The sequence below is a fragment of the Drosophila kikkawai genome, chromosome 3R, assembly GCF_030179895.1.
Source record: "Drosophila kikkawai strain 14028-0561.14 chromosome 3R, DkikHiC1v2, whole genome shotgun sequence".
Lineage (NCBI taxonomy): Eukaryota > Metazoa > Arthropoda > Insecta > Diptera > Drosophilidae > Drosophila > Drosophila kikkawai.
The window spans coordinates 14,483,754-14,499,310 of record NC_091731.1 but is presented as its reverse complement, the minus strand read 5'-3'; the positions used below and the strand labels follow the sequence as shown (position 1 = coordinate 14,499,310).

The 15,557-nt window shown below is 42.6% G+C and overlaps 3 protein-coding genes across 3 annotated transcripts in view; 1 reads left to right on the top strand and 2 right to left on the bottom strand.

Moving 5' to 3' along the window:
• Nucleotides 1-15,557, bottom strand: part of Gfrl (Glial cell line-derived neurotrophic family receptor-like) — a 65,030-nt gene that overhangs the window by 29,610 nt on the left and 19,863 nt on the right. Inside the window, exon 2 of the mRNA XM_041776991.2 lies at nt 4,845-4,967. Within this exon, the coding sequence (XP_041632925.1) occupies nt 4,845-4,967 (123 nt within the window). The remainder of the gene's footprint in view (nt 1-4,844; nt 4,968-15,557) is intronic.
• On the bottom strand, nt 465-1,739 carry Tmlh (Trimethyllysine hydroxylase). Its single transcript, XM_017180181.3, has 2 exons — nt 1,521-1,739; nt 465-1,462 (listed from the first exon to the last, which is right to left on the bottom strand). The coding sequence occupies exons 1-2, from the start codon at nt 1,705-1,707 to the stop codon at nt 558-560; spliced, it is 1,092 nt and encodes a 363-aa protein (XP_017035670.1). The 5' UTR covers nt 1,708-1,739; the 3' UTR covers nt 465-557.
• Nucleotides 2,016-3,691, top strand: eIF3g2 (eukaryotic translation initiation factor 3 subunit g2). The gene has a single exon (XM_017180184.3). The coding sequence runs from the start codon at nt 2,120-2,122 to the stop codon at nt 2,930-2,932; it is 813 nt and encodes a 270-aa protein (XP_017035673.1). The 5' UTR covers nt 2,016-2,119; the 3' UTR covers nt 2,933-3,691.

Sequence of the window (15,557 nt, the reverse complement as noted above, 5' to 3'; positions counted from 1 at the left end):
TTTATCGCCCAGCTGGGGCATCATCGAAGCTGCTTTTAAAGGCTTTTGCCGGTCGTGCCGTCGCATATGAGAAAGAGAGACAGCTGGGAGGGGGGAAAAGCTGGGAGAAAAACCTGCATGAAATGCAATTATCATAAATATTCAGACACTGCCTCGCCTCTCCATGTCACACCACCGCAGTGCCTCTTTAAGGCACATCCATATTTGGAGGACATTTAAAGGACGACAGCGAGACACCGCGACAGCCATTAACCTGCACGGCTAACAAAAAGTAATTTCACTTTTAAATGAAAAAGTTCAAAGTGCGTTTGTTTATGCCGCACAGACACACACATGACATCCTGGCCATAAAAACAAATGCCAAATGATATTTTGTACGTGTATATATGCGGCATCCCCTCTCCCTTCCGTGACAAAAATTAGACGCTGGCCAGCAATTGTAATCGTAACTTTTTATTATGATGCGTTGGCATTTGCAATCGAAATTGAATTGGAGAAGGGCTCTCGGTCCGGGCGGGCAATCAGGGATCAAGATGAAAGAGACGAGGTGCTCGGTTTTATTCGATTATTCCCAGCACACGAGCCTTGCTCAGGAAGTCCGTGCGCTGCACATAGGAGCCGGACATGGTGCGACTTCCGGTGTAAGCCTGACGCCCATGAAGCACCCGCCAGTTATCGAAGAGCACAATGCTGCCTGGAACTAACTTTAGATTCCACTGAACCTGCTCCTGCCTTACGAGCTGCAACAGCTGTCGCAGACTCTTGTAGAACCCAGCCATCTCCGACTGAGGCAGGGTATCGAACACAGCACGATCGTAGACATTGAGCCTGAGCTGTACGAATTCCTGGGTCAGGGGATCCAACTGTATGACAGGCGCCGTGTAACGGTGATGCTCGCCCTTTTCTATATACTCCCCGGGAACCTGAACCCTACACAGGGTCTCAAAGGCATCGGGAAAGCGTCTCTTCAGTTCCTCCACCACATACAGACCATCCACGAAGAAGTTTTCACCTCCAGAACCCGAGTGCTCGATGCAGTGCAGAGCCTGCAGTCCGGCAGCATCGCAGAAGTATGTATTATCGGTGTGAGAGCCCAGATATAGCTTGGTGTAGGCTGTATCAGCATGATCGGGCTTATCGCTGAACGTCCACATCTCACCGAAGAAGGTCTTCATCAGGGGAAAGACGCGGCGCAGAGCCAGCTCAGTCATAGTGGGGTTGGGTGGCACCTCATCGATGAAGATAATGCCATAGCGTACAAGGGACTCCACCAGAGACTTGACCACCGCATCGCTGGACACCAGTTGGGGCAGCGAGAAGCGTAGGTTTCGCTCGTTCTGCGTGATAATGCTGCGGCTCCAGGCCGTCGGGGAAGTGTACTTTGACCGCCGGCCTATCAACTGATCCAGCTGAGAATCAAAGATAAAGTCCAGGTCGTAACTGGACCGATGGCCATCGCTCCCTGAGAGTTTATGAGATGAAATGAGTGAATTTTACATATCTAGCTGTCATCGTCTTACACTGAACTAGTAATTGATTTCCCTCATACTTCGTACTCAGAGATGTGATATCATCTGGCAGATCTAGGAGATCGTAGCGCCGTTGATTTGTGTCCAAATTCAAGCAATCTCCACATCTGCAATGATCACGCAGCCAAAACTCATTGATCTGCAGACTCTTGCCGGTTTTGGGATGCTTTAAATTCATGTTTTTCCACTCAGCGAACAACTCACTTATTGAACAAGTGAAAGCGAACTAATAATCTGAATAAAGATTAGTTATAGTCGTGGATTTGAAATTCCATTAGCATCTTATCAGCAAGAGAGGGAGCGTCTTTTGCTCTCAGTTTTACATGAGATAAGAAATTATTTACTCTTCGAATTAAATCAAAACTTATTATAAGACAAATAAATATTACATTTTCTTCCACTAATTTGTGGTTTTATTATTTATTTCTTAATTTATTTATTTATTTTGTACTTCCCAAATACAGTTAGTCATTTCCAAAACCTATCCCATCGCCGTAGGCGTCTTTCTAAAATTCAAATCGCCTCTCAATAGTCTCTAGAGATTTTTCAACCATTTCGGAGCTGGATAACCCTTTAAAAATCCAGCTAAAATGAAAGCCTTCAAGACTTCTTGGGCCGACGAGGTCGAGGCGGACTATGTGGACGGACTGCCGCCTTCTAGTGAGTACATTGAGGGCGACTACAAGTACGTGACCGAGTACAAGTTCAACGATGACGGCAAAAAGGTCAAGGTAGTGCGCACCTTCAAGATAGAAAAGCAGGTGGTGCCCAAGGCAGTGGCCCGTCGTCGCAGCTGGGTAAAGTTCGGGGACTCGCGCCTGGACAAGCCAGGACCCAACTCACAGACGACCATGGCCTCCGAGGAGATCTTCATGCTTTTTACGGGCTCCAAGGAGTTCGAGCAGACGCACGAGACCCAGATCGAGGCTGGCAAGAATATAGCCAAGTGCCGTATTTGCAATGGCGAGCACTGGAGCGTCAACTGTCCCTACAAGGGCACCGCCATGGACAGGAAGACCCAGATGGAGAACAAGGCCAATGCAGCGGCCGCTGCTGCTGTGAGTGATCCCAACAAGTCGGGCAAGTATGTGCCGCCCTTTATGAAGGAGGGTGGCGGCGGCGGCAAGTCCTGGGCTCGCGAACGTGATGAATCCTCGGCCGTGCGCATCTCCAATCTGTCCGAGTCCATGACCGAGGCCGATCTTGAGGAGCTGGTGAAGAAAATCGGGCCGCACACCAAGATGTACCTGGCCCGCGAGAAGAACTCGGGCCTGTGCAAGGGCTTTGCCTACGTGCACTTTAAGTTCCGCCAGGATGCAGCCGCAGCCATTGAAATCCTCAACGGTCATGGCTACGACCACTTGATCCTCTGCGTCGAGTGGTCCAAGCCGCAGGCATCCTAAAGGATTTTCCCCTTTATACCCTTTATATTCTTAACTTGAATTCGAGAACGGAAATGAGCTGCGGTCGCAAAAGAAATCGAAATAAAATACAACATACAGTCTGGGAAAAATATGTCTTAAATCGGTTTAAAATAAATTACTTAAAATCACTAAATACAAATAAAACATCTATATAGCTAAAAGTAAAAATCCTTTCAAAATTATAGTACCCTTTTCAGTTCCAGATTGAACCCTATTTTTTCTTCATGTGCCGAAACGAAGGAGAGAGCTTGCTTTGGGCAAAACTAAATCCGTTAATGCTTCGTTTTAAATGCGATTTTTTCGCCGTGTTCCTTCACAACCGCGCAAAGGTGAAAGCCACTTAAATGGAAGCCAACGCAGTGCCGGATGATGATGACGGGCTGGCGGTACGGAGCTGAGAAATGCCACAGGACGCTGGCTGGACTGAATGAACATTAATAATTAAATATAAGAGCGGACTTATGCGCACGATACAGGACAGGAAACTACGAGACCATGACCAAGGTCCTGGAGTGAGTGAGTGGAGCGGATGGAATAGTGGTCGCGGAATAGAGCCGACTCCCGGAGTCCCGGCTTAGATACACACTCACAATTTGAATGAGGGGCGGATCAAAGTCGAGGCACAAAAGAAATTTATTCCCATTGTTGTTGCTGTCGCGGTGGGCGGAGGAGCAGTGAAGCACCCGGCACCGGCTAAAGCCGAGTCTAAAACAAATTACTGAATAATTTATAAATTAACTTTTTCTGCGGCCCGCTCTTTGTTTGGGAATGAATTGGTAGGTGAATCAAGTGGGTGGCTTTGGCCAGGCCAGTCTGGATTCCCGCCCGGATAAGGTGTACGCCGCTAGGCACGCGTTTCTTTTTCATTTTGCACCTTCGGGTCATGTGCGCTCTCAACACACACACAAACAATCAAGAAAGTTCAAGTTGAACGTTAAGAATACAGATTACCTGCGATTCTTAGTAACCTTTTAGCCTAGTTTTGAACGAAAACTTGTTGGGTATACTTTTGATTTCACTTGCTTATAAAAAAAAATATGTTTTAGGGTTACTTTATTTTAATTATTTTAAAAATGTGACTAAAGGGAAAGTCATTTTAGAAAAATACAGTAAACTAGCTCTATAGAAGACTCAGACTAGAATCAGCATTTATATCTAAATACGTGATGTATATTGTCACACTTTCTTTTACTAGGTTTATGCAAGGACAAATTCATGAATTTATGACAAGAATTCAATACATAAATTCTGCAAATAAAGTAAGCAGAGTAGTAAAGTATTCAGCTTTTAATAAGCTAAAATCACTTATACGCACAGTATGCCGGAATGTAGCGTCATCATCCCATAAACAAATATCACTCATACGCACAGTTGGCCGGTGTAAAGCATATCCCCGGCATTCTCTATACCCTTACAGGGTATTGCAAAAAACAGGCCATCGACTTGCCCGGCATCGCAGTTCTCTGGGGCATTTGAATATTCAAATGCCTTTTGCTTGCGATCCCGCCCTCTGGCTGCCTTGCCGCCACGCCGCCTCGCTCTCTGTTGCGCTTTAAGTGTACACTGTTATTTACCGTTTTATTGCACGCGCAGCCCGCTCACGGAACACACACAAAAATTGTTGAAATAATTACACAGTTGTCGAAGCAACCCACACAGAGTAAATAAAGGCAAAGGGAAAATATAAAAACAGCGGAAATTAATTCTCAAATGACCAAAACTTGCGCATAATCAGCGCTCAGCGCCGCAAGTCCTTGAGAGCTCTGCAAACACTTGATACACAAAAACCATAGATAGATTGTGTAAACATTCCATCAGGGCGCTCGGAAAAAGTATCGATTTGATTTGAATGGTCTTCTTTTTTTGTTTATATACTTATTTATTTATTTACCTGGTATGGGCCCGCAGACGCGCGGTATAATTTCCAATATGGCCGAACATGACGGATCCTCGAAGCAGAGCTGTCGTGCCAGAATGCAATTCAATATGGCCACGACGCCCTTTATGGTGGAACCTAAAATGACAAACAAGTTTTAGAAAATTAAATAGGATTAAATATGTTGCTTAAAAATTAACTGAAAAAGTGGTTTTTAGAGTATATTTTGAACCCTTGGACATTTCGAAACCTTCACTTCTGAAGTACATATACAAGGCTTAAAATGTTCAATAAAAATACTGTACCACTTTGAAGGGTATTCTTATTTTAGTCAGAAGCTTGCAAACGAGCAAGTGAGCCATATTCTACTTTAAATCATATATATTCTTAATCAGCATCAACAACATTTCAGAATTACAAAATTTTTTACATAAGATCCAGCAGATTCGACGAATGGAGGCCAGGGAATAGAGATTTAGAAACAGACCAATAATCAGCTTGACCTCTAAGAACTGAAGGACCATTGGAGAAGCACTTTACAGGAAGCTGAATGTGCGACATCGATCTGTTGAATGAATCAGAGAACGAGGAGAGACTGGAGATTGTTTAATCATCTTTAACCATACGATCTAGGGAAAATGATAGCCCGCTTTGGGACTGGACAAGGATCACAATGGCTTTGCTGAGCAAGACGGAGATGTATGCTTATGACTCTGGCCTCCTGATAACCCTCTTCCTAGATTCCCTGATTTCAAGGATCAGATTATCGACCTGGGCAAGACAAGGGATCCGCTGCAAATAACCTCTAAGAAAATTAGATCAGATATACTCTTGAGCAAACACTTCCTTTAGTCGCGGATATCCCAAGCTCATTCTCTCTCTATTGACCACAGTCGGCAAGGCGACACTGTGGTCTCCTTGCTAATTGAATTTCATAAATTCGTGGCCAACAAGAACCCTGAGAGTGCGACGTATATTAAATATCCGAATTCCAACGGGCAACTACAGGCAGCGGCGAGACACTCGTGCGGTGACAACATTAAGCCAAATTTAATTAAAACCCCGGTCCTGGCTCCCTTCGAACTGTATATATATTTTTTAATGACCCTGCCGCTGTCTGCCAGCGTATAAAGTTGCTCAAATATTTCGGATAATTTGTAATTGTCCTTATATGTTCGTAATCGCAAATTGCTCATAAATATTAATGGTGGTGTTTTAATTATGTTAATTCACGGCGAACAGTTTAAAGCATTTACAATCATCATTTGTATCGAAAATCCAACACGAAAGCACACACAGTTTTACAGCTGTGTTTATATCTAGCTGTTAGTTTTTATCATAATTTTATGTTCTACAAGGGGGCCACGGGACGAAGCATAGCTGATGGTTTATAAAACATTCATTTCAATTTCATTTCATTACGTAAAATAAACCAAGTCATCCGGGCTGCTGCTGTCTATCTAAGCTACTGGCCACTGGTCGTGGCCCATCCGTCCTCCTCCGCGAACCCTCCTTCATCCGCCGGATGCCCTGTAAAAGTTGTAGTTACCCGCCATCCACTGCCCTCCCTTGCTCATTAACGAAATGACCGTTTGCATATTGCAAGTGGGGGGTGGGTGGCGATTCCGGAGCCGGAATAACAAAAGAAGTGCCTTCAAAAATTCACGAATTGCATGCGGACGCAGCTGAACTTACTCCAGGAAGTGGCCTACTGCCAGGACTGCCGTCAGGAGGAAAAGTAAGTGGAGGGCAGTGGCAACAATTGCATGGCCTGGCCAAAGTTTCGTGGCTCTGACGGTCGAATTGTTTGCGGAAATACAAATAAACAAAAGTCCGTCGGGGGGGACCTGCAACCCAGACTGGACTTTAAAGTGTTTTATGGTTATTGGGTGCTTAGAATTGCATTGAGATATGCGGCGCGCGTCTGGCCCCGATGACAGCCAAGAAATTATCAGCGACTGGGAATGGATTCGGGAATGGGAATAGCCGCAAATTGCCAACAGAGCGACAAGGCCCCCCGCGACCCATTTGGAATCACTTAAAACACACAAATCAAGCAAAAGTTGAAAACACAATAACAATTGTTTTGGGACACACCATAAATTTGCATGCCAAGAAGAGTAATGCTCCCGGCCACATAGCAAAAACAAAAAAAAAAAAAGAGAGCGAAATAGGCACATAAATATGCGACCGACCGGCTTCTCTGTTACTACTCCGCCTCCGCCAAGTCCTCGTCCAAATACGAATCCTCCGAAAACTCCACACCGACGACAACCAGAACAATTCGTTTGTGTCACAATCAGATTCGGCACAGGCACAAAAATGTTCGCTTTTCGCGTTTCGCGCTCGCCATGTTTCATGAATTATTTCCCCCGAAAACCCCCAAAAAGTTTTCGACCAAAAACTTTGACTGCAAAAAGGAGGCCAGAAAAAAAAGAGGCAAGACATTGACTGGGAACTGGCCAGTGTTGCAGGCCAACTCCCACAGCTCCTCAGCGATGCACTTTCACAAAAATATCACTCAAATTTAGTTTGAGAAACTTGTAAATATTTTCCTAAAAGTGTGTGAAATTTATGTTGATGCTAACAACCTTTGAATTTTTTATAATTAGAACTTAAAAAAACTATATTTTGGTAACTTTAAACTTGAATAAATATATTTTTCTTTGTGTGCCTTGTTTGCGTTGATTCGTGCGGCGAACATTTCGATTACCATTTTCCCTGGTGGCATTGCAGGAGGGCGAGGGATTGAGCTGGCGGTGGAGGTGCAGGGGATTCCTTTAGTGTTTCGCATTTTCTGCAACTTCGCTGAAGCGCCTGCCCTTTGCTCTCCAGCACCAGCTACTCCTCCTGCTCCTGCTCCTACCCCCCAGCTCCTGCTCCTGCCTTCTGCTGGGCCTGCCCCTGCTGCTGTTGCTGCTTAAATTTCAATTGTGTGCCAGGGGCGCTGGCCCGACGCTGGAGCACTCTGGTGCAGGCTTTAATAAATTATGGCCCACGTTGGGGGTGGCGCGCTCTCGTCGAGGAGAGTTTGCTGGCTGGCCCCTGTATGCCACTTGGAAAAAGTTAATACAACAAATGCGCTACAGCCAACAGCAGTAGCAACGGCAGTAGCACTGGCAGTAGCAGTAGCGGCAACAACAATTGCAATAACAATGACCGCATTACGAGGCCGCGAATCGTTGCCTGAAACGCCAAGTCGGTGGCAGTGGCAACATCAACAACATGGCCGAGAAATGGCAGCTTTACAACTTCCGGCAAGCAAGGACTACCAGCGACTATGGTCCGGGTCCCTCGTTCTTCCCTGCCGCATTTTTACTTTTTTTTCTCGTATTTTTCGCAGCCCTACTGTTGCTCCATCGTCGGCCATCCTTATGTCATTCGGGATTATTTTGTGGGTTAAAAACTAATTTTCGGTCATGAAGTGGATTTCGCAGTGTGTGCATGTTGCCGACATTCGGCGGCCCATAAATATGCAGCAGTGGCAACGGCATACAATTTGCATGGGAAAGCGTGTAAAACATTGATTTCCCAACTCCAACTGGATCAGTGTGAGCCGGGGATTATCCGGAATAACGCGCTTCCAGGGCGGAGCTGTTAAGGCAAATGTCAACGGTCGAAAGTGCGTGACCAAATTATTTCATTTCATTTTATTTAATTTATGGTCCTGCCCCGAGTGCAAGTCCTTGTCGCCTCGCCTGGCATTTAAATTTAACTACAGTCCAGACAATGCCAACAGAGCTCCGCAACAGTAGCGGCAACATCACCAACATCACCAGCAGCAGCGGCAGCAACATAAAATGTCGCCTGCGGCCATTTTCATGGGCAACCAACCGAATTGGGTGTTGAAGCTGGTGTTGGCCTTAACCAAAACAACGAAAACAACAGCAGAAAAAGAAAACAAGCAGAAACAGGTTGGTTAGAGTAACGACTTAAGGATACCCAGTTATCGTTTCTAAAATATAAATTGGATATTAAGGGTTTCAAAAAAGGAAAGGAAATAGAACTTCCTCTGAATCTTTAAATAAATAATCAAAAAAAGCTACAATAGAATAGAAATAGAATGGGGGGCTCATTTGATTGCAATCCCATGGACCCACGACCTCTACAGGGTACCAAAAATCTGTCATTCGAGGGGAGAGAGAGACGGAGTAACGACAGTGCTGCTGGGGATTATGGTCAATTATGTGTAAATACAATTATTGTTATTGTTGTCAACGTTTCACGGCGGTATTGGCGCCGTAGTTGTTATTGCCATTGTCAATGTTGTTTCCCATTTTTTTTTTCATAATTGTAGTTACCGCTGTGCAATGCATAAAATTTGTTATTTTCATGATCGATTCATTAAAATGGCCCCAGTTTAAAACAGATGCTATGGAGTGAGTTTTCCTTCCACAAGGACACCTCTCTTAACTGTCGCTCCTTCTGTCTGCCTGACATTGTTTAGTTGCTCTGCACGTTTCCCGTGATTTAAGGAGGAAGGAAAAAGGGAAAAGAAATCAGGAAACAATAAAAGAAGTGTAAGTACAAGTAAAGCAGCATTTGCAGAGACGCTGCAGTAAATGCCGTGATATCCCTTGGTGGTCCTTTCAATTCTGGCTTAGTCACGTCACCAGCGGAGGAGCACTTACCCCAGGTTGGGGGACTTGAATTGGTTAGAAGGGATTCTCCTTCAACCTCGAAGATTTCCATTTTTTATTTATTTATAAAATAAGCAATAAGCTTAGAGGAGTGACTTACAAGAAAATACTCAGCGTAATTAGGAAAATTTCAAATACAACACCTGAAGTAGGGTAAATATTCGTAAGTCAATCCTTAACCAGACTTTAATCTCAAATTTACTCAAGATACTTCCTTACAGCAACTGAATTATTCACAACCCCCCTCAATACAATACCGATGAAAGCTATTAGTAAACATCATAAGCTTGTTAACTTCAGGACTCAAGGGACTTCGGTCTCCAAATTTATTCCACTTGCTAAGTGTTATTCAGCTGCCTCTGCTGGCGGCATTATCAGGAAAAACCAAAACAAAATAAACACATCAATAAACAGAGTTGACAAAGATTTGATTGCATTATTATAAAACAATTTGCATTCGATAAAAGTCAAAAGCAGCAGGCGGCCAAAGTCATAAAAGTCGCGCAATGAAAATTGAAGCACTGTCGCTCCCTCCCACTCCCCTTTGGGGGAAAAGCTGCTGATTCAGTGGCAGAGCCAAAGTCACTTTTGTTGCTTTTGAAATGAGGAGGAAAGAAAATATGCAAAATGCGCATAAATCTAAAGGCTCGACACGGGACGGAAATCACTGCGGAGCCAGGCTCCGGATGAGTTCCCATCTGCAGGGGAATTGTACTGAAAAAAAAGGAAACGAATAAAAATCCTTGAGGAAAATCACTTGAAGCACAAAGTTGAATGCTTATTTTAAGTTGGTTGGAATATTTCAATAATATGACATGCCTAAATGTGACCATTGAAATAGTTTTTAAAGCTATTTTTGAGGCCAGGTTCTTACAAACCGGTATGACCATTTCCGGCTTAACTTAAAAATTACTAGGAAATTGGATTAAAAATTACCTTTTCCTGTGCTTCAATGATTCAATGTACACTACATAACAATCGTATTGTAAATTTTATTAATTTTAAGGTATTTACAAACAAAAGTCTTATGAAACATAATACAAATTTGTGATGATTGATTGGTTTTACTACTGCACAAATTGTTGGCTTTTAAAACGTTCTTGAATGGATATTTTTTATGACACCAGGTGCTTGGAAAAATACATAAACTAAACTTTAAAAATCTCTTCAAAACTAAATTAAAAGATAAATATTTCTGTGTAATAATACTATTTTTATATATTTTTAGATTTTATCAAATATAAATTATTGAAGATAATCATTTGAAGAACAATGCCTAATGCTAATATTTAATTTAATTTAAAATATATCTATCTTAAATGAGTAAAATTCTTGAAATCTAAATTTTATCAAACAGCCCTAATTTTTATTAAAGCAGTGTGCTCGCTTAACAATTTCTAGGAAACTTCAATAATATATTTATTTATATATTTGTATATGATTATATATTTTTAAATATTTTTATATTATATTTTATGTATTTTTATATATTTTTATACATTTTTAAATATTTTTATATATTTCTATATATATTTTAATACATTTTTCAAATTTTTATTTCTCAAAGTGCACTCTTTGTCTATGTGGGAAATCGAATCCTGGCCTGGCAGCCGGTCCACGTTCGCGCATGCAGAATAAATGATTTTCTATTTGTTAAGTCAAAGTGAAATTGTCTAAGGGCGGGCGACTGTGCGTGAGCCCTGTGTGTGTTGACATTTCTTTGAGCCGCCATCACTCACTGGCTTAGAGGAATCGAGGAACGGAGAATGGAGAATGGAGGACGTACGGCTCATACAAGGCAGAAACAACATTTTCAGCATTTACATTTCATTTTTTGTCGTTCGTCAAATGTTTTTGGCCGCCTTCTCATTTACAAGGCATTCCGGAGCACCGTTCGTTCGGGGAAAGAGGTCAAAGGGCGGCACACATATGTCAAGTGTTGCGCTCGGGTCGAGAATGGGCGGGCAGGGGCAGGTCTTACGGCCGGCATCTCTGGGCCATGTTAAAAAACAGCAGAAGAGAGAGAGAAAAAAATATATATAAATTTTTATTCTTATCTTCCTGTTCTTTTTCACCGCTTTTTTTTTTCCTTTCGCTCTTCCGCTCTCACTTTTGTCCCGTTTGTGTGCTTTTTCCCGAGCTCGCCTGCTGCTGCTGCTGCTGCATTATCCTTTTTTCCTTTTTACGTGTGTTCCATTGTTTTAAATTATTTATGCCTGCGTAAAATATTCAAAGCTTTTCCAAATGCAGAAGGAGACCGGGCCAGGGCGGGACCGGGACCGGGACAGGGCGAGAGTGACGTGAAATTCGAACGCACAATAACAAAAAGGGGGTCCTTCGGAGGGGCGTTGGACGGTAGTCAGTCAGGCCGGGCCAAGTTATTATTCATAACACAGCAGCATCAAAGTGTAAAGGAGTCTGCGACAAATCCCTCTGCCATTTTCCGCCGCCCACCCACCGCCTCCTGCTGCTGCTGCCGCTGCTGCTGCTGCAAACCTTCAAGTTTACATAAATTATTTACGACCTTCAGCAGGCGCCGGAAAAAATCAGCAAAAGCAACGGGCAAAGCGAGGGAAAATGTTATTTTGACAATAATACCGGAGAACCATCTAATTTCGTGCTTTGTTTGCCATTTCGATTTCACTTTGCCAGCCAGCGACAGCACAAAAAGTACAAAAAGGAAGCAAGGATTCTTTGAGGCGGTGATTTCACTGTGTTTACTTTCGTCCGAAAGTTCCGAAATGATATTTTAATTAATTTAAGTGCTTCGCTTGGTTTATTTTCGCCTGGCAATTAGGAATTACGTCAGCGAATTTATTGAATTCGCGCTCGGCCCTTATCAGGGCTGTCAGAGTCCCACTTGACCTTGTCGTGGCCTTAAAGTGATCAAAAAGTCTTAAATGAGTTGGAGCCCCAACAGGAGGCCACTTAATATAAGTTTGCTAACTGGTGGGTCGGTGGGTCATTAGAGAAAAAAGAGAAACCAGAAACTGTAAATTGAAAAATCCAACACCAGCGGAAAGCCAGCCGAGTTCAAGAGTTGAAAAGTCAGAGGTAACTGAATTAACTTAACAGTTTGACATCTAACACCTTGCAACTGTTGCAGGCACCAAAGAGTTCAAGTGTGCATGCACGGCGAGAAAAGGTTTTAAGTGATATTTATACATGATTTCAAGCTGATTTTAATGTTGGTTTTTTAAAGTAATTACTTAGATTTGAGGTGTGATTTCCTTTCAACTTAATTTTGATTAGAAATGGTTTTTTAAAAGAATTCTTTTCCTATTCTAAGACTCATCATATTAGTTAAGGAAGTTTAATATTTGAATAAGCTTTTAAATCATTAGAAAGCTATACCATCTACATATATAGTTATCTATCTCTCTGCCTATCTATCTATCTATCAAGTTATATATTTATCTATCTCTATATCTTTCCATAAAACTATCCATCTATATATTTAGATAACAATCGATCTTTCTATCTATCTTCCTATCTCTCGATGTAACTATCTTCTATTTATCTATCTATCTATCAGTTTATCTATCTATAAATATTTTCAGAACTACTTCTCACTCCTTTATTCTTTCCGTGTGCCCAGCCCTTTGCCTTTTGGTCTTAAGTGGCACTCGGTTTTGGGTTATCAACCCAGGCGAAGCCGCCAAAGGCAACTGGAAAATGGCAAGTGTGGCTCCTGGCATTTCTGGTTTTTGGTTGCAGCCGTTGAAACGGAAAAGAGTAAGCTGCCGCCCCCCCTCTCGAAGGTAAAGGTGTGCAAAGGCAACTTTAAGCAAAGATTTGCCACACACAGATGAAAATATTGTCGCGCATTTGTTCGCAGCTTACGAAAACATTTTTCTTAACACGCTCAGCAATTTTTTGCACGCTCCTTTGGCAACTTTTGTTTCGCCTTGTTTTGCCCTGGTCTCTTCGCGGCTTCACTTTTTCCAGCTCAACTTCAATTTGGAGCCAGCCGGAGTGCACAATTTAAAGCATTTACGAGCGCAATTTGTCTGCCGTCTGCTCAGACCGCAGTCAACTACACTTTCAGTTGGATTCCAAACTTTGCTTTCTTTTCCTCTATATAGACTTTTTTTGTTGAGGAAAAAAATTTTAAACTGGCTGAAAGTGTGGGTGCAATGCAGGTCGGCTGCCCGCAGCTGCCGGTCTGACATTTTTCTTGGCGTAAATCTGGCAGCAGCAGCGACTTTAGCTGCTTTTTGCAGCTCATTGAATTTCGTACGCTTTTGTGTCTGGCCGTAAAAACGAATGCACTTTCCCTCCTCGGACTGCACATGAAGATATTGTACTTGTCGAATTTTAAAGTTGATTTTATAAGGTTAGATTATTAAAGAAAGGGGGGTAAAATTTTAAGTAGAAATTATATATTATTAGGAAATTTATATTGTTAAGAAATAGGGACCTAAGATTCACCATCTAAAAAATTACTTTTCAAAAATATTCATTTATTTTTATCACCCGTTCCTTTACCTTATAAATATACCTATCCTTTTGATTGACTTAATTGGCAACAAACTAAAAACTTATTTAAAAGCTTGAACGCGGCCTGCGGGTCTTATCTTCGGCAATATGCCAAGACTACATATATGTGAATAAGCACTTACATCTTTACTTATCCCTTACTTTTCCCGAGTTTTCCATATTGGAAAGTCTTCTGTCGGCGTTTATTGTCAATACGAAAGTTTTATGCATTTGCAGAAAGTTGATTCTTATTTTTTCACCCCCTTCGAACTTGTGCGTTAAATTGTGTGAACGGATTTTTACAACAGATCCTTGGGGCTAAGGATGCGGGATCACTGGGAGAATGGAGATTTCTTGGCTGGGACTTTGCCAAACACACACGACCGACACTTGTGAACAAGTTAACAAAACGTTTTCGCTGTTGGAAAACTTTTATTGTGTGAAAAGCAGGCAGACAGACAGTCTGCCACGCCCACAATGGGGGCATACATACATACATATGTTTTATTCATGAGGCGGCACACACACGCAATAAGTCCCCCTTTGGAGTTTCTGTTTCCGTTTCCGCTGCAGCGATAATCGCAGGTCAATTTCATAAACAAATAAGTCGGCATTATCTGGATGCCATCGCGAGTGCGATTCAGCCCATTCGGAGTGGCCATAATGAAGCCATTTCATGCAGACAGGCAGGCAGGCCAGGCATGTACTCGTACATGGTGTACATGGTGTACTGGAGTTATCTTAATTATAGATCGATACACTTGAAGGACAGGCCGAGGGTCAAAGATATTCCCAGATATATATGGTTTGTGATTCGTAAACTTCTTCGCATTCAAGGTATTATTTTCACATATATTGTTTGTAAACCAATAGGAAACTTAAGTACCAGCTCTATAATTTTGACCACAACTGTGTACATATATGTGGGCGTCACTGGGCCTTTGTGTGCGTGTCAAGACTAATTCAGGCCTGAGTTGACACCATAATTTATAACGATTTGCACGCCTGTCCAGCCCAGTCACTTGTGCTAAGAGCTGCATGGATGGCACTTCAGCCACCTGCAAAAGGAGTGAAAAATACCAGGACTATTAATTGTAATTTTCATTGAGAACTCCTGGCCCCTGTTAATTGGTGCAAACACGCCGCAGGACCAAGTGGCGTGTAAGTGAATGGCAAATTAAATTTTCTGACAAACGACATCAGGAACTCGGACTGAGACTGCATTCATCCATATTATTGACGCTCTAATTAAAGTGTCGGGTTCATCAATATGCCCAAGGTGAAGCTGCCATGGCATCCACGTTTTGTGGTCCTTGTGCCGGCTTGCAAGGGCAACGGAGTCGACTGGGGCTTTGGCAGCAGTTTTGTAGCCAACTTTGCTGTTATGGCAAGCGGAGACAGACAACACACACGACACCGATACAAGGTGGGGCCAAGGGATAAGCTGGAAACGAACACGGAACCGAAGGACACTGGGAAAAAGTATACACATTTTTAAAAGAAATTAAGCAAGAAAATGGGAGGGATATTGTGAGAAATTAATTAGGAAAGTTAGAGAAAAATCAAGTTATCCTTGAATAAAAATTGTAAGGTGGCTAACAAAGTATTT